General features: G+C 41.6%; 1 protein-coding gene and 1 pseudogene across 2 annotated transcripts in view; both read right to left on the bottom strand.

Annotated features, from left to right (window-relative positions):
• Nucleotides 1–517: 517 nt before the first annotated feature.
• Prps2 (phosphoribosyl pyrophosphate synthetase 2) overlaps nt 518–19,843 on the bottom strand; it is a 36,123-nt gene continuing 16,797 nt past the window's right edge. Inside the window, exons 3-7 of one of the 2 annotated variants that reach the window (XM_051141011.1) lie at nt 18,523–18,621; nt 16,822–16,946; nt 4,059–4,232; nt 2,658–2,817; nt 518–1,047 (exon numbers count right to left, since the gene is read on the bottom strand). In XM_051141011.1, the coding sequence (XP_050996968.1) occupies nt 955–1,047; nt 2,658–2,817; nt 4,059–4,232; nt 16,822–16,946; nt 18,523–18,621 (651 nt within the window). In that variant the 3' untranslated portion in view covers nt 518–954. The remainder of the gene's footprint in view (nt 1,048–2,657; nt 2,818–4,058; nt 4,233–16,821; nt 16,947–18,522; nt 18,622–19,843) is intronic. The other variant, XM_051141012.1, reaches the window with a different exon arrangement.
• Nucleotides 17,537–17,658, bottom strand: LOC127186014 (uncharacterized; annotated as a pseudogene).

The raw sequence follows: 19,843 nt of genomic DNA, 5'->3' as shown, positions 1-19,843 counted from the left end.
AAAAAACCCAAAATAATAATCAGCCTAAAAATGTGGGGGGATTTCAAGGAGTCTTTCTTTTGGTGGACAAGAAGCAATTACAAGAAGAAATTATTCGGAAAAATGCAAAGTAAAGGCTATTGCTAAAGTCTGAGAATAAGATGGTAGGACATGAGCTGCCTCCTAAGGAGCAATTCCCCTGGGATAGATAACAATTGTACATCAATGTGGCCATCAACTCATTGACTACATCCTGAAGTGGCACCCAAATCACAGTGATCACTGATCATAATTTGGGAGTTTCAGATAAGTTAACAATTATGACATATCCCTAAAGTGGCAATTAAAAATAGTACAGCCTTATATTGTTTTCAATATATTTAATATCTACTTGGAAAAGTCAATATGTCAGTGACCATCTTAGGCTCAATAAAATTCAGTCCCAATTAAGGGCAACAATAAAATAAACCTAGTTCTCATTAAAAAAAAAAAAAAGAAAGAACCAAAAATTCGAAATGCATGATAGCATAAATTTTCCAAGGTTGACTTTGAAGCAAAGGGTATTTAGGATTTCCCCCGAATATCTAAATATCATTATATATTTACACAGAAGGCTTTCATCTGAAGTCACCTTTGGCAACCTCAAAATATATATATGACAAATTTCCTCAGTGGAATTTTAGGCTTAAAAGTTGTTGGCTCAAAGCACTAAAAAGGAATGAAGGAAATGATTATTTCTCATTATCAGCTCACTTAAAGACCAAACAACCACCACCTTTCTCTGGCCCCACCCCCAAACTGGAAAGAAGTAGTCTTGAGCGTTAGAAGGGTAGACAAGGAATCTCAGAGTGTACATAGATAGCATTTGCCAGTGATCATCCTAGAATTGCTGAGTCCTAATGCTAAAACAGCAGGCAAACAAAGACCATGAGAAGTGGGAGGAGGCTTGCTCCACCTTCAGTATCCCAATCCGGACTACAGCGGGACGTGGCTGAACAGGTAGGACACGGATTCCCCATTGTGGGTTCTTCGAATGGCCTCAGCCAGGATCATTGAAATGTCAATCACCTGAATAGCAAGGGAAAAACACAAAAGACCAGAGTGAGATCTATTTCTTTCAAAGCTGAAAAGCCAGAAAGCCTACAAATGTCTTCTCCAGCACACATATGGTATGTTTCGGTTAAACCTCTTTCAGCCATTTCTTTGAGAAAGAAAAGACAAACAACTGCAGGTTTCAGCTTCACAGGCATCAAGACCAGCAGAGCCAATTACTATTATCAGTTCTTGGGAAGATTTTCAGCGAGGACATTCAGGGTTGCTGTTACCTACAGATGGTCCCTTCTTGGTACACTGGCTGTTTAAAAATTAGTTTTCTATATTCAGTGGCAAGGGTTATTCTCTACTCTATAAACTATATAGCAACTACAGTCTTTTTTAATGTTACAACTTTCATTTTGTATCTTAAGCTTTGACTATAATCCCAGTATACCAGCATTTATGTGTCAATAAAACCTTATTTAAAGACTTGGGCTAGACTTGGCCGTTGGATAGCAGTTATTAATGTACTGTTGATCATGCATAAAAACACCCTCATGCCATGACTCTGACAATTTTCAAACTGATTTCCTTGTGCTGAAATGACCTTTTCTGTAATCTAGCATGATCAGAAATCATGAAAAACACCACTGTGTCCCATCGTTATGCTCACTGAGGGCTTCTAAGGACACAATGACTGGCCAGGGGCGTCACTGAAAGATCAATTCGAAACAGAAGCTGCAGTGGTGTCAAGTGACTGCCATCAGCTCTCTAGTAGTCTGTGGGCATATAGTCAGGAGGGACATGAAAAAGTAGGTCCCCATACGTGATTAGCATAGCCTGCTGCCTCACCTACTCCATTTTCCGGGGTAGACTTTTTGGGTAATATATATGCTTAACTTTTGCTTTTTAGTGTTGGCCATGCTAGGCAAGTGCTATACGAAGCTATTTCCCCAATTCTCTTGATGTTTTATATTGTTATCTTATGATCTGCTATTTCTTTTGTTTCTCTCTGTCTACTCACTGAGCCATCTCATTGGTGCCATTTGCTATTCCCTTCTCTTTGTTTGTGAGACAAGATAATGTGTAGTCACGCTGGTCTCACGATAGTCCTGCCTCTACATTGCAAGTACCACCACACATAGATAATTTTCTGGTTTTAAAAATTTTCTTTTTAAATTCCTTTTTCAAAATGAGTGTCTCATCCCTCCTAGGATGGCTTTAAATATGAAGATGCTCTTGGGTGCTTGATCTTCCTGAATCCACCTCCTTGAGTGCAGGGGTTGTAGGTGTGCACCACCATGACTACTTTATTCAGTGCTGGGGCTGGAACCCCCATATTCATGCATGTTATGTAAACACTCTACCGATGGCATTACATCCTCAGCCTCCTTTCCTTTCCATTTCCATCTTCCCTTCCTTCCTTTCCTCCCTTCCTTTTTCATGTACTATTTCTAAATAGCAACCATTGTCCTCTTGATTGTGGCCTTTCTCAGGGATCTAATATGACTGATATCTTACTGTGATGAGAAACTTCTGTCGCTGCTAGCATCTGCCTTAGCAAACAGAAGGCTGGATGCTATTTAAGGGACTGACGAGATGCCTTGTTTGGTGCATGGTTCTGCCTGGGGTATAGAAAGTACCTGAATCTTGGAGCAGTGTTTCATTTTGTCCTCTTGTGGTATTGTGTTGGTGACAACAACAGCTTCAAAGGCAGCATTATTTATTCTGGAAATAGCTGGCCCAGAGAAGATTCCATGGGTAAGGATAGCATAAACTTTGGTGGCACCCGCTGAGAGTAACCTGCAAAATAGAAGAAAAAAAGTTATTAGTGATATTTCATAGCTGTAACCATAGCACTAGGGAGGCCAAGACAGAAGATTTTGACTGCAGTATAAGCCAGAGCTACTAAGCAACAATCTGTTTCAAAAAAATTAAGTGACCACAAATATTCAAATATTCTTGAAGTACTCTACCTTGTCTCATTATTACAAGTGAAAAGTGTTTCCTATAAAAGAAAAGATGGGACAAAATCCATTTTTATTTACTATCCTAAGCTAGGATCTTTTAAATGTATGTGCTAGCAAAATGCTTTATATTCCATTAAATCAAGGATTAGCAACCAACTCTGGCATTTATATCCATATAATTATTTGTCATAGGGGCTACCTTGTCCACTGTAGGAAAATTCAGTAGCATCCTACGTCCACACACTAGCAACACCCCCATGCCCTTATTTGTGACAACCAATAATATCTTTAGACATTGTCAAATACTGCCCAAGGAACAATCTACCCTATGTTGAAAACCACTGGTTTCAATTAATATCCCTAAACATGCAATATGTAATCAAGCCAGCATATTACAAGCAAGGCAGCGAGAATATCGCAAATTGTATTTCACAGTCGTGTGTGGCAAGGGAGTCGGGGAAGCTCCTATCCCGCCAAGTATACATCTGTAGCCTAAAGTTTGAGCTGAAGGAAGCAAGGGTGAAGACAAATGAAAACAAACAAACAAACAAACCAAACACCCTGCCCTTCTGGACCTGATTTCTAGGGAAGCACATTCTCTGACCTTTTAAAAATGACCTGAAAGTCCAACCTGGGAAACGAAAAAGCCCATGGATTTTTGTTGTTGTTCATGTTTTTTCTCTCAAGGAAAGAGGACTGGAACAAAGAGCCTAAAGTCTCCTTTGGCCTAAAACTCTAATGCCAAGCCATCAGCAACAATTAAGAAAAATATGCTAAATTTCAGATAATGGATGTTCAATGTGCGAGTGTACTTGCCACCAAGCCTGACAAGTTGAGCTCCATCTTCGTGATTCATAATGGAAGGGGATAATTGATTCACAAAGTTGTACCATAGCATGCAGATACCACCACTGTACCATAGCATGCATGCCTCCCTAACGTGTGTGTACGCACAGATACATACACATGCAAGCACATACACACAAATAAATAATTAAAATAACATTTTAAATGGATGTTTTTCTTTCTTAAGGAGATGTTTTCTTGGCCTATTTCCTGGACCATCCCACGTACTTATCTGCAGCATGGCAGATGGTACCACACGTGTCAGCCATGTCGTCCACCAGGATAGCCACACGGTCCTTCACATCACCCACCAGAACCATCCGGTCCACTTCATTTGCTTTCTTTCTCTCTTTGTGAATCAAAGCAAATTCCACATTCAGCCTGTCTGCAATTGATGTAACCCTGTGGAAAGAAGCAAAGGAACATACTAACACAGTCAATCTAAGAAGTTATTACTGGATCCTAGGCTGGGGAAACAGCCCAATTGTAAAATGTTTGCCTAGCAAGAATAAGGACCTGAGTTGAATCCCTAGTATGCATGCTTAAAAAGCCAAGAGTGACAGCACATGCTTGTGATTCTAGCACTGGGGAGACAGAAATAGGCAGATCCCTGGGTCTTGATAATAATTCATATTAGTCTATTTAGCGAACTCCAGGCAGGCCCTTACTGAGAAACCCTGTTTACTAATATGTATGAATCTCTTAGGACTAAAAACCAAAATCTGTTTTTGAAAAAAAAATATTTTAGGCATACAGCAAGCAACCACACTCAAGATAATGAAAAGGATTGCATGGGCCACACTTGTGACACCAGGCCTAGTCGAGACACAATCCACATGGAACAGGCTAATGTTGAATTCTGCCTCTCTTGCAGCTTGCCACACATGTCAGGGCACCCACGGCAGCTGGGTAAGCCTGCTGGACCGATACGCCATTTGTTAGTCCATTTAAAACTCACAGGCACAACTTAAGGCAAGCTACTTAGGACTTAACCATTTGCTTGGTTTCTGGAACCAAGTTAGACATATCCAGGCAATCTGTAGGCTTGTGAGAGGGGTGTTATTGAGACCTAATGAGATTCTGTTCAGATGTGCCCATCCCGAAAGTTGGTAGGCTATATGTCACCAAGGACACTATGAATATGCCCCAACACAAATTGTAAATGTACTCAAAACATGAGACTTAAAAAATATTTATTTTTGTTTTATATGTATGATTGTTTTACCTGGTGTATCATGTGTCTACAGTGCCCATGGAATCCAGAAGAGGGTTTTGGGTCCCCTGGAACTCATATAGACAGTTATGAGCTACCATGTGGGTGCTGGGAATAGAACGTGGGTCCTCTGGAAACGTAACCAGTGTTCTTAACTGCTAAGCCATCCCTCAAGTCTAAGGTTGTTTTTTTTTTTAAAGAGCCTATGGAGTTGGGAGGGAAAAGTGGTGGGGGAAACAGGAGGGGAATTGGAGGGGAGAGAAGGGAGTGAGGATTTGATCAAAACATGCTATGAATGTATGATATTATCAAACAGGACAACAATGAGATTTAAAAATGAACCCTAATTGTGTGGTTCTCAAATGTGATAACATAGTGTTACAGTGTCCGAAAGTTGGCCACACCTGCCTGACTCTAATTCCTCTGCCATCCACTGTGGCTGATCATTGTTGCCAACTCGGGGCGGGTGGGGGGGGGGGGGTGGGGGTGGACCTGAGTATACAAGGGAGAGAGAAAGGGAAGGCAGGAGAGTGAGCGAGCCCACGGCAGTTTGCATTTATCTGTGAAAAATACACTTTGATGATGACACTTCTTCAAAACAATGCATCAATACCATGTGGCATTAAGGGTTTTCCTATTTTAATTTTTAAAACAGTAATCTGTCACCATAAAAACTCAGGTTTAAAAAGAAATGGATGGGCTAACACAAATCCATACCAACTTAGGAAGCAGTGCACAGAGGCTATCCTTTCATGTAGGGCTATTCAGCATGTCATCCTCAGATGACAACCAAAAAAGAAGTATGTGTTGCATCAGGACAAAGTAGTGGACAACTATCAGAGAAAACCCACTTTTTGTGTCTGAGAGGACAGCCTAAAGCAGACATAGTTAGTATTCCACTCAGGTTACCATGTCCTGAGGCTGAAGACTTTCAACATGGCCAGGAGTTTTGAAAATTGTGGCAAAATACATATAATGTAGACTTTATCTTTTAAACCACTTCATGGCATTCAGTGTATTCACAACGATACACAGCCACAAACTTCTGCCTAGTTACAAAACATGTCACAAAACCATAAGGAAAAGCCCATCCCTAGTAATTGTGCTGCCATGCTTCTTGGCATCTGCATAGCTGAGGCTCTTTTTTCAGATCTTTTGAGCATTGATCTGGGAGCTGAACTGCTAGAACATGAGGAACTCTGGACAACTTATTCAGCCAGTAATTTTCACAGCCTCCAACTTTCTTTTACTCAATATGATCGAAGAAAATGAGACAATCTTTCTTTGCTTTTTGGGTTGTGTGCGTGCGCATGTGTGTGTGTGTTTATAAATGTGTATAGTACTTCTGCTCATGCATGCGCAGAAGCTAGACAAGGAAGTGGGTACTCTACTGTATCACTTTGAGACAGAGCTCTCACTGAAGCAAGAGCTTGCCATTAGGGTTCAGTTACTGCCTCTCAACTTCCTAAGACCTACCCTTTTTTGCTTTCTAGTGCTGGCAATGCAGCCATGGCAAACTTTTCCATGGGTGCTCCCGATCCAAACTCAGAGTTTCATGATATTTGAGGCTGAAATCTGGCCCTCTGGATAATTAGGCAGCTTGACTATTCTCAATAGAAAGAATCACAAAGGTAGATGATGCAGGAATTTGAGGAAATTACCATCACAGATGTACCCTAAAGCTGAGGTGGTAGGAAAAAAAAAACCACTAGCTGTACAGCTGGTAGAAGCAGGTGACACTGAGAAGCTGCAGGAGGCACAGTCTTTTCTCTGAAGCTCTCCTAGGAGTGTTAATAGTCTTTAAATTGTGTGTGTGTGTGTGTGTGTGTGTGTGTGTGTGTGTGTGTGTGTGTGTGTGTGTGCACCACACAAGGGTCCACAGATGCCAGAATAGGGCATCCGATCCCTGAAGTTGGGAGTTACAGGTGGTTGTGAGCTGCCTAACACAGGTATTGGGAATCTAGCTCTGTTCCATTATCACATAAGAACAGCAAGTGCTTTTAAGCACAGAGCCATCTCTCCAGCCCCCTAACAATCTGCAGTTTGTGCTTTGTTGCTGGGACTGTTGGAGGGTGGTGGCAGGGGAGAAAGTAAACCTAGGACCCCGTTGAAACAAGGATCTAACAGGAAACCGTTGGGTAACAGAAGTGCCACACTTTTCCCCTCCAGAGTAATAACATTGAAATCCCATCCTACTGCCCCATGGGAACAGGAAGGATGCTTACCCTGCCTTATTTCTGATGCTGAGTGAAGGTCAGTTCCTTTTTTTAGAACATTCTAAACCACATCTGCAGTCTCCTGATGGTTGCTTATTTCAGTTCCCATTATTTATAGGATGAAAATCCTCAAGCAGAGAGGTGAATTTAAAGCAATAATTTGGGGGTAGTTCTTAAAGGAACCCAAAAGAAATATGTGAAAGTCCTCTCAATAGTACAAAAAATTTTTTGTACAAAAAAAGGGGGGCCAGAAGACATCCAAGGATAACAAGACACCCAAACTGGAAGCCAGAAACAGCTGTAACCAAATCACAAGACCAAGGAATGAGCCACTGGAATTAGTTGAAAATGAGGATGATGGAATTGTTTCATGTTTTGAGAAAATAAAATGGATGCCCAAATAAGAATAAAAGGGTAATGAGGAATGCCCAATGAAGAGTTGGGAAAGAAAAGAAAGGTTGGAAATAGAAAATAGTACATTTACATTTTTTATCAAACTTATAAACATGGTAGCTAACAAAATGAAAATATCTAGATAAAGTGGATTAAAGATGAGATGAAGTTAGAGTTCAGAATGTAACCTAAAAAACAAAAGAGAAGGGAAACATGTAAAATGAGCTCAAAGCCATGCACAGCAGAGTGACAAAGTGGCAAGAGTAGCTGTAGTTTGTCAAAGAGAAAAAGAAGCTGGTTCAGCTAGGAAAGTGCCTGCCACGCATGCAGAAAGACTCGAGCTTGAGCCCCTGTATCTACCTAAAAGCTAGGTGTGGTGGTATGTGCTTGTGACCCCAGTCCTGGGGTTGGCAGAGATAGCCAACTTGGGGCTCACTGGTCAGGCAGGCTGACAAAGTGGGAATTCCAGGTTACAGTGAAAAAGCCAGTCTCAAAAAAAAAAAAAAAAAAAAAAAAACAAAAAAAACAAAAAACAAAAAACAAAAAACACAGACAGATAGCTACTAAAGAACGACACCTGAGGTTGACCTCTGGACACACACACACACACACACACACACACACACACACACACACACACACACACACGTCTAAGAATTTTCCAGAACTACTGGAAGACACTGAACCTTTGAGCAATACACGCAAAAAATGAATGCTTAAGCAACTACAAAAAAACTACAGATCAGACATCTTAAAGAAGTAAAGACAGGGCACCTAGAGAGGACCAGCAGGAATTCTAAGCATCCGCCATGAAGTGAGACTGTGAGTTTAGAGACACTAACACTGCATGTCCACAGGAAAAGAAGCATGGAGATATGTTCAGGAAAACGATACAATCTGAAAACAGTCTAAAAAAAACCACAGCAGGAAACAAAACCCTAGACATACCAGCAGACAACCTTCCTTTCTAACGCTGTCCATTTACCAACAGCTTCTTTACTTAAACAGCTAACTGGAAGAAGCCTGTAATTTGAAGGCAGGCAAAAATTTTGCCCCATAATCACCTTCAAGTATATACCGTGCACATGCCAATTTCACAATAAACCTTTTAAACTCTCATTAAGAAAAAGTGGTCTTTCAGAACACGAGACGACTACTTCTTCTTCTTCTTCTTCTTCTTCTTCTTCTTCTTCTTCTTCTTCTTCTTCTTCTTCTTCTTCTTCTTCTTCTTCTTCTCCTTCCTCCTCCTCCTCTTCTTCTCTCTTTCTTCTTTCTTCTTCTTCTCTTCGTCTTCTTCTTCTTCTTCTCTCTCTTCTTCTCCTTCCTCCTCCTCCTCTTCTTCTCCTCCTCCTCCTCCTCCTCCTCCTTCTTCTTCTTCTTCTTCTTCAAGAAAAGGCACTTGAGCAGATTGTGCAAAATGCAGATACTAAATAATTTGTATTTATTTATCCAGTAAGGAGTAGGAAGGGCACCTGCTCCACAGGACAGCACTGTGGCTGAAGTTCTAAGTCCAGGTATGACCTTGCAACCCCACTGCAAACAGACAGACAGAAAGGCACAGAGGCCAGGGAAAGCCAGTGAGCTCTGTGGCTCTTGGCGCTGAGGCACATGCACACTTGATCTGGGTGGAGTTCCAGCCATGTCAGTTACTTGCTGGTTCATGCAGCATTAAGAAAAAAGGGAAAGAAAGATTCCTGCCCCAGATCCCCTGGTTTGATATAATATTATCATTTCCTGAGAAAGCTGCATGTAACTAATTCTATGTACACAATGGAGACTCAATATGTGCCCCAAATGAGTAAGGCTAATACAACAAATCACATTGAAATCATAGGCAGAAAGAGACAGAATAACAATTCTGTTTGATTGCATTTGTGTATGGAATCCAGAGCTTGGTGTTGGGTGTCTTCTTCTGTCACTCTCCACATTCTTCTTGAAGCCAGGGCTCTCACTGAACCTGGAGTTCACTGTTTTGGCTAGACCTGCTGGCCAGCAAGCCCTTGGAATCTGTCTGTCTCTGCCTCATTAGTATTAAGAGACAGGCACAGCACACCTACCTTTTATATTGGTGCTGGAGATAACAGACTCAGGGCACCATGCTTACACAGCAAGCAGTTTACGCATCAAGTAATGTGAATATATATATTTATTTAAATGTTATTTATTTGTAGTATGGGCACGAGTGCGGGCATGCACAGGCCATGCTATGCCTGTAGAGGTCAAAAGACAACTCTTGGAAGTTGTGGGTCCTGGAGACTGAACTCAGGGTTAGGCTTGCATGGCAAGCACTTTTATCTGCCAAGCTGTACCATTCCCAGGTGCACAGATGTGATTTTTATTTCTTCTACTCCTCTCCCCTCCCCCTCTCTCTCACCCTCCCTTCTTCTGTGTGTGTGTGTGTGTGTGTGTGTGTGTGTGTGTGTGTGTGTGTGTGTGTGTGTGTGTGTGTGAATTCCCAGGACATCTAGTACACTAAATTATTCTTATTTGTGTCCCTAAGGTTATAAAGTAGTTTAAATTTTTCTTCCTTCTAACTGAATTTTTTGGTAGTACATGATCAAAGAACATATAATCAGGAAAAAGGTTACATATTAAGCACCCAGATTTACCTACTTCCCACAACCCTTTATAGTTGTATTTAATATATGTGCATATATATGTGCATACATGTATTTAATTACTATAGGGATGCTTCTTTCTTATTGGTCTATGTTCCTCAATTAAGTTTCAAAGACTACTCAAGAGTGACCTCCTGTGGCAAGACAAAGCTTTACTTGGAAAGATTTGGCCCCAAAGCTTTTTCTAAAACATCAGAATTAGATTTTCCAGATAGACAGATCTTTTCTCTAGTGAAATATGACTTTGCATACTACCTGCTAGGCTGTTCCAGTGGGACTGTCAGTGGGAGAATAGCCCATTCCAAGACATGATGATGACAAGGAAGTACAGCAGACAGGGTAAAGAGAAAGAAGGTGACTCACATTCCTACATGTGTACCCCTACAGAACTGGTCTTTCTCAGCAGAGGGGGCAGGAGCAGAAGTAGCTAGATGAGAGCATTCTGGGGACTTTTAAACAAAATAACATTTTAAACTTGGTGATTTACTTACTCTCTGTCTGTGTCTCTCCCTCCATCTCTTTGCCTCTCTCTCTTGTGTGTGTGTGTGTGTGTGTGTGATGCAGTATGTGTACACAAGTGTGTGTAGGCATATACACCCAGAGGCTAGAATTAGCCATCACACTTCTTTTTTTTTATTAACTTATTCTTGTTACATCTCAATGGTTATCTCATCCCTTGTATCCTCCCATTCTTCCCCCCCCCCCCATTTTCCCATTATTCCCCTCCCCTATGACTGTTCCTGTGGGGGATTACCTCCCCCTGTATATTCTCATAGGGTATCAAGTCTCTTCTTGGCTACCTGCTGTCCTTCCTCTGAGTGCCACCAGGTCTCCCCCTCCAGGGGACATGGTCAAATGTGAGACACCAGAGTACGTGAGAAACTCATATCCCACTCTCTACTCAACTATGGAGAATGTTCTGACCATTGGCTAGATCTGGGAAGGGGTTTAAAGTTTACCACCTGTATTGTCCTTGGCTGGTGCCTTAGTTTGAGCGGGACCCCTGGGCCCAAATCTGCCTATCATAATGTTCTACTTGTAGGTTTCTAGGACCCTCTGGATCCTTCTACTTTGCTATTCTCCCATGCTTCTCTCATCTAGAGTCCCAATAGGATGTCCTCCCCTCTGTCCCAGTTTCCTGGTAAGTGAAGGCTTTCGTGGGACATGCCCCTTGGGCTAGTATGCAGATATAAGTGAGTATATACCATTTGACTCTTTCTGCTTCTGGGTTAACTCACTCATTATGATCATTTCTAGCTCAATCCATTTATCCACAAATTTCAGGAATTCCTTGTTTTTAATAGCTGAGTAGTATTCCATAGTGTATATGTACCACAGGTTTTTTTTGTCCATTCTTCTACTGAGGGACACTTAGGCTGTTTCCATGTTCTGGCTATTATGAATAAGGCTGTTATGAACATGGTTGAGCAACTTTTCTTGTTGGCCATCACACTTCTTGCTCTATCAATTTCTACCTTACACTTTGAGGCAGGGTCTCTTCACTGAACCTGGAGCTAGGCTGTCAATCAACAAGCCCCACTGAACATTCTGCCACTACTCTTCACTGTGCTAAGGTGACAGGGGTATGTGGCCATACATGGCTTTTTAGACCAGTGCTGGGAATTGAACTCAGGTGCTCATACTTGAGCAGAAAGAGTGCTTACCCACTGAGCATCTCCAAAGCTGTGTTCTGTGATTTTAAAAATAAGCCTATGGACAGCTCATTCTCTACATGGGGAAGGGGGGTGGGAGGAAGAGCAGGGGACTGACTCTGACATGAATTCTGATGCCCATGATTTGATTGCTGCCCCTTAAGTGGAGAGGCCCCTTCGAACACAGAGGAAGGGGATGCAGGCTATTCAGATGAGACCTGATAGGTTGTGGTCAGATGGTGGGGGAGGAGGACCCCACCTGTCAGAGGTCTAGGGGAGGGGAATAGGATGGAAGAGAGAGGGGAGGGTGGGAACAGACCGATAATGGCGAGGGGATTACAATCAGCATGTAATGTGAATAAATTATAATAAAATAAAATTTAAGGAAGAAAAAAGTAGGAGCTCACAGGTAGATAGAAGAACTTAATATATAGTAAAAGATGCTGTTTTAAGGCAATAGAGAAAGGATGGATAATTCAATAGTTCTTGAATGACTAGATAGCTGGTGGAGGAGAGGGAGAATTGGATTTTTATTTTACCTTTTATTTCCCAATAAATGTCAAATGGAAGAAAAATCAGAACATTAAAAGAGAAAAAGAGATCTTTAAAAATATCCAAAATCACAAGAGAAGAAAAAATTTAAGAGAAAGGCAAGTGCTTCATAAGCCCAGAAGCCAGAATGTGAAGAAGAAAGCATAACTGTAAGATGGTTTTGAAAGGCCTTCAGGGAATAAGCATATAAAAGGGGGAGGACATTAAAAATCAGGGGAGACATTCATGAAAGGCAGAGCTGTAATCCTGTACCTTTGCCAATCCACAGGTAAAAGTCTGCAGGCAAGACAACAACAGTTTTGCTCATGGAAAAAATCATCATGCCAGAAACGACGCCTGCTCTCACTCACAATAACCCGAGTTCACGAAGGTCACAAAGGTCACAAAGGTCAGCTCCCTAGAATGTCAAATGGAACTGATAATACACTATGTGAGCAAGGCTGCATATCAAGACAGTAGCAGCCATACTGGGCAGTGCCATCTGGAATATTTTTCCTGAACGACCCACTTTGGGCACTGTCCACCCAAACTCAAATGGCTTGTGCCTGTGGGTTACTGGTTCTACTTTTAGGAATGTATCTTAGTTAGACAAGTATGCAAAGTGTCAAAGGAAGTCTGCTGCGTCTGGACTACATAAACTACAGTGTCTGTGCGTGAGTGGCAAGGCATCATGGAAATGACACACCCACATGTAAGTGACTATTACACAGATATAAAAGCAACCAGGTAACCCTGAATATAGGTGGCACCGTCCCATGGAATGGTTTCTTAAACTGAATAGAAAAGAGAAGAAACACTGGGAATCGGCATTTATGTGTTTTCTAACCAAGAACGCAATGTGGCTAGCTGCTTCATGTTTCTGCTGCTGTGCTTTCTTGGCCATAATAGGCTGTACCTTCAAACTACAAGCCAAAATAAATACCTCCTCCCTTGAAAAGTGATCAAGAATATCTGTTACATAACTATGGGATTACTGCTAAAATATAGCAAGTTCATCTTTAAAAACCCAAGTGGAGAAGTGTGTACAGGATCCATACTATTTTTACCGATGTGATCAAACCCCTGACAAAGAACAACTCAAAGAGGAGGGGTTTCACTTTGGCTCATGGTTTGAGGAAATATAGCCCATCATGGGAGGAAATAGCTCGGAGTAGGCAGCTTCTTGGTGGCAGGAGCAGGTGGCTCATATTTACCGCATCTTAGAGGAACAGGAAGCAAAGAACCAAGCAGAAGCTGCTTTGGGCTATAAACTACAAGCCAACGCCACAATGACCTTCTTCTCCTTGTCACACTCTGCCTCCCAAAGCAGCTGTGGCCCAAGTGTGCAAACACGGAAGGCTCGGGAAAACAGTCCACATTCAAATCATAGTAGCACATTATTATCTGCATCTACAGAGCAGGGTGAGTATGTTTGAATACCATCCAAACACTGGAAAGAACAACAGTGAAGCTGACTCACCTTTCATACTATTCTTTCAATTTGTTTTAATTTATTATAGTGTGTGTGTGTGTGCGCATGCGTGTTCATGCGCACATGTGCAAAGGCACATGTATGGCAGTCAGAGAATAATTTGTAGAAATCAGTTTTCTCCTCCTATGAGGGTCCCAGATAACAAACTCAGCCTGTCAGGCTTGGATGGCTCTTGAGCCATCTTACTGGCTCCTTATTTCAATTTCTTTTTGCAGAACACATGAATGATATTTTTGGCTATATTGAGAGACCGTTGGGATAGCAAAAAGGAAAGGGCCAAAAGAAATCCATGGAATCTATTATTCTTTAGGCTACTTAGTCCAAAGATCTATTTTCTTTTTTCTTAGTGTCAGACAAAATGGTCATTTGCTGATTGATCAATGGATATGAAAATGTCTTTTAGTGTAGTCAACATAGAAGTAGACTGGTGTAGCCAAAGGCTTCCGTGGACATGGGTGGCAACTGCTCTGGGACATGGAGTTTCCACCGGCTGTCATGGAGGTGGATAGCAGTGACAGTCACACAAATCAAAGAATATACTGAAAAGCACGGAGCTTTAGACTTTACATGGGTAAACTATAGGCATGACTTAAAACCGACAGCTCTTCCTATAACCCAATTACCTCCCAGGCCTGGAGCCCCTGGCCTAGGAGAGATGTGATAGCTGTGACTGTGTGCTCTGTTTCGGGATTTTATTTTTTTTAATTCGTTTATTTATTATTACGTATACAGTGCTCTGCCTGCATGTACACCTGTAGGCCAGAAGAGGGCATCAGGTCACATTATAGATGGTTGTGAGCCACCATGCGGTTGCTGGGAATTGAGCTCAGGACCTCTGGAGGAGCAAGTCAGTGCTCTTAACCGCTGAGCCATCTCTACAGCCCCTCTGCATGTTTTCAAAGCCTGCTTTTCCATTTCCCAGCTAATTTTTGAGTCATCCAGTATCTTCCTAATAAATTTATTTGTGGTGTTTTAAAAATATGGGGAGAAGCTACATGTGAATGTGAGTGTGTGTGAGAGAAAGTGTATATTCAAGTGTGTCTGTATAGTGCTGGGGATGGAATCCAGGGCTGTAGGTATGCCTAGCAATGTTCTACCACTGAGCCACACCCAAGATCACTGCACTTTGGGGTTATTCTGAAGCTTGATGGTCACTCTTGACCCTGGACTCAAACGACTGACTCACATTTATGAGCCTCTTTACTTTAGCTGGTGGGTGGAGGTTCCTCTTAAGTTTTCCTTTCTTATGGTGGCCTCTACCTTGGCAATAAAACTCCACTCCACAAGGTTTTGTCTTCCCAGATAGCAGCTGGCAAGTTCTACAAGGTTCAGGGTCTTAAGGCTCAGTTTGCAGTAAGCAGTCCATCGAATCAGCATCATCTCCTTATTCTTGTTGCATCCTCAACACCAAGTGCCCTAATGACTCACAGACTCTTTCAAGCTCTCCATGCAGCTGGCTGACTCTGCTACTCAGTACTACTTCCTTAGGCTGCCACTATGGCAGCATAGCAAGTTTGTCTTTAAACTTGCTCATTTGACCATCACTCCTAAGCACTGGCTAGCTGTGCCTTGCTAGCTATACACTGAGTCCAGGCATATTGGGCTCTCAGGGCTGGCTGGCTTTGGATGAGCAGAATGACGGGTCACATTCTTCAGCAACTTCTCCCCTGCCAACTCCAACTGTGGAAGTCTTACTCCATAGGGGTACTGTAGCCTGGAACTAATTTTTTGCCTTAATTTTCTTAGCCCAGGGAGTCCAGTACCCCAGGGGGACCTCATAATCTCATGTTGGTATCACAGGCTTGTGGATGGATTTCTCATGGGTGATTGCTTTCTCCCTCATCCAAAGGCCCTGTTTATTGGCTAGGGGTCTGGCTTTTAGCTCCCTGCTTTACGGAAGCCCCTGCATAGGTGGGAGAGGCCAAGCTGCTGGCCCTTCCCCATCTCAGCCCTATCCCCCAGACCACCATAGTGCAGTCCTGCCCCCATCTGGATGTAGTCAGATGTTAGCCATCTCCCTTTCTTGTTGTTCCACACATTCCCGTTTCAAAGGAAGGACAATACTTTTCCTTTGGAAAAAAAATGGGTTTTATTCTGGCTACTCCCGTCAAGTGTTTGTGGTTAGGACTAACTCAGTTAACTACAATCCTTATTATATAGAGTGCACATATGTGTTTGTTTTATTTTCAGGACTAATGTGAAATGCTGAGAGGGTGATGGGCTTCTGCCCTAGACGTAAAGCCTGAGACCTATTTAGTTGCTCATTTGCAGAATATAGTATTATATAATTAAAAGCAAGCGTGCTTGGGGTAGCGATATAGCTCAAAGACACAGCACATAGCTCAAAGACACAGCACTTATTTAGTATCTATGAGGCATTGAGTATTATCCCCAGCAACACACACACACACACACACACACACACACACACGCACACACGCAGACACGTGCACACACACACACATTACACTTTCTAAGATGTTCTTCATATGCCATTGTGTGGTGTGGATGTATGTGCACACATAGTCTAGGCCCCAGGTTAATGCCAGGAATGTTCCTAGATTGCTGTTACCTTAGTTATTGAGGCAGTGTCTCCCAATTAAATCCGAGCTAGTCAGATAGTTCTGGGGATTTCCCATCTCTGCCTTCCAAGGTTGAAATCACAGGCAGACCTTTAAGCATGCCCAGCATTCATATAAGTTCTGCAGACCCAACTCCAGCCCTCAGGTTTATGAGGCAAACGCTGTAACCATTGAACTCCCCCCCTCCCCCAGTGCACAAAACATGCTTTCTCACTTAAGACAAAGAGAAATGCTGAAATCAGGAAAGCAAATTAGGTAAAGAGAGAAGTCTGCATGGTGTCACTTGTCTGGTACCTTTTGGCTCCTCCAGCATCTGGGGAAACGATGATACAGTTTCTCCATTCAGTGATATTCTCCCGAATCCATTGAAGAACTGCAGGCTCTGCATATAAATTATCCACCGGAATATCAAAGAATCCCTAAGGAAAAATAATCAATGTCACTTTGCAGGTTTATTTTCTGACAGAAAAGTGAGGTTTATGATCGGTGGGGTCAGCAGTTCAGCACAGTGGAAACTCTCAGGAGTGCAGGGCCCATCACATGCCTGAGGGACCATGAGTGCAAATGTATTTGTCTCACATTCATTGAGAAAATGCAGCTTCTCAGCAAATGTCTTCAAATTCATGGACATTAAATCTGGTGAGCTCTTTCTTTTACCCTTTCTTCCCTTCTCTTCCTCTAGCTTCCTCTGTCTCTGTCCCTGGCTCTGTCTCTTTCTTTCTCTCTCCAGGGTACCCTCCCCCCTTCCCTTCTCTCCTATAGTCATTTAATAAACCTCATATATTCTAATAAAAAACTTGGTGAAGTATCACTTCTCTGAGATGTGGATCTTCTGGCAGCTAGGAAACTTGATTTTGACCCTGTGTAGGGTCTCAATCACATGGCTCCTTATTTTTCAGGTTGTTTTATAGATAGACATCCTGAGGTTTATCAAAAGTGGCCCATATACCTGTCTAAAGCCTATAGTGGAGACAGCATGAGCTAAGAGATATGATTATCCACCAGAAAATTCTGTCTCCAAGGTCCCTTACAGAAACACTACAAGCAGCCCCTGAGTAGGATGCTGTTTGCAGTCGCTGCACACATACACCAGGCCCCATGAGAAAAGGAACTGAGCTTAATTAGATGCAGATTTTAAAAAAGATAATTGCTATCTCTAAGTAATATTTGAATTATTTATCCAAAAGATACTTTCATAGAACCATCTCCTTGTGGGTTATTGTAACAGAAATAAATCTAATGATAAAGATGTCACAAGACATCTTTCAGTCTAATCTATTTTCTGGGCATGCTCTGAAATTTATGTGACAGAGAGTACATGGAAGGAAAGAATAGCACTGCAAGGAAGAGAGGAAACCAGTTGTTTTTTTGTTGTTGTTTTAGCATTTACCACAAATTACATACTTCACATCCATTATATATCTTAAGTAGGCACCATGAAATGTAGCCTGTTTTCATGACAAAAGAAGAGGTTATGAAGAAACTAAAAATGTGTATTGCAGGACTAGGGAGATGGCTCAGTGTGTACATGTGTAAAGTACTTGCTCAACAAGCATGGCATCTTACACATTCTGTAACCCCAGTGCTGCGGAAGCAGAGGCAGGCAGATCCCCAGAGCTCACTGGTCGGTCAGCCGAGTTACGTGAATTGATTGAGCTCTGGGTTTAGTGAGAGCCCTTGTCATAAAAACTAAGATGGGGAGTGACTGGCGAAGATATCCAGTGTTGACCACTAGCCTCCACATATAGGTGCACACAAACATGCACGTGATGATGCCACCACTTTAACTATTTTCCAGACGTTTAGATGGCATCACAGAGCATATAAGAAAGCATCCCTGCTCCTCTGAAATGAGTTGGAGGGAAGGTGTGAGAGAGATGGCAGCATCTACAGGAAAGGTAAACTGGCCAAGAGAGTAGCTGTGCAGACTCAAACCTTTCAACATTAGTTAACAGAGTTAGTACCTAACCATGGCCAGAAAGACAATGGTGGTACCTGGATCTGAGAGGCATGCAGGTCCATGGTGATGATGTGATCAGCCCCAGCAACTGACAGCATGTTGGCCACTAGTTTAGCAGAAATTGGAGCACGACTCTGAAAAAAATACAAATGATGATTTAATATATAAAAAAAAGGAAACTGTTAGATTCTTCTCACAAAGCTAGTCATGGAGAAACCAAACCACAGATAGAACCAATAAAGAAAGTAAATTATGACAACAAAAGATATATTTGATACATTGTATTTGGTTACTAAATATTTACTATTAGTTGGGCATTATTTGTTTGTTTCTGAGCCTATGTCTCATATAGCCCATATAGCTATATATAGCTCACATAGCTGGCCTCAAACTTATTTATGTAGCCAAGGATGATCTTGAACGTCTGATTCTACTGTCTCCACCTCCTGAATGCTAAGTTTATATACATATGCCACCATGCTTAATTTCTGTGGTACTTAGGCTGGAACTTAGGGCTTCCTGTATCCCAGACAAGCATTCTACTGACTAAACAAAATCTCTGGCCTTACATATCCTACTGTGCAGCCATGCACCTGGCAATACATGTAGAATACAAATACTGAAGGAATAAAGTCAAAATTCTATTATTCAAATAGCAAGAAAACATGAAGATGTTCAACAAGATGGTTCAAGAAATCACTTTTAGGGCAAGGGCAGCCAAAACTGGCAGAAGAGTGTTCTAGAAGCCAAGTGACACATATAAAGTCTCCCAAGACAAAACACCATCAAACAGCTCATCCGAGGCCCCAAAGAAGTCTAATCATGAACAAAGTGCCATGCCCTGACAGAGGAAAGTTAACATGGTTACAAATTCAACAAAAATCAAATGAAAGAAAGAACACTTATATATATAAGTTGAGAATTCAACATTCAGGTAAACATGTTCATTGTTGTTAATGTCATTAAACCTTTTCTAAAAATTACCTGACTTTTTTATAGCTTCAGTTTCCATATCATAAATCACTGACAACAATAAAGTCCACATCAAAGCAATCAAAGAGACTACACAGGTATCATTAGACATAGTCCAGACATGACATAGGAGGAGATCAGTTAGTAATAGCATTGCATTCTTATATGCAAGCCACAAAAAAGAAAATACAATCTTAATTTTATGAAAATGTTAATACTGTTTTTATTTCCTTTCAAACACTATTCTGCTATTTAAAAATAAATAATAAACACATACCCTTTATAATAAAATAATAGTTATATATTATTTATAGATATAATAAATATCAATAGTGTAGTTGATATAATGCTACATTAATTACACATACATAAATTATCAGAGGA

The sequence above is a fragment of the Acomys russatus genome, chromosome X (genome assembly GCF_903995435.1).
Source record: "Acomys russatus chromosome X, mAcoRus1.1, whole genome shotgun sequence".
In the NCBI taxonomy this organism is placed as follows: domain Eukaryota; kingdom Metazoa; phylum Chordata; class Mammalia; order Rodentia; family Muridae; genus Acomys; species Acomys russatus.
Note: the sequence above shows the minus strand (reverse complement) of the source record. Positions and strands in the feature narration are given on the sequence as shown.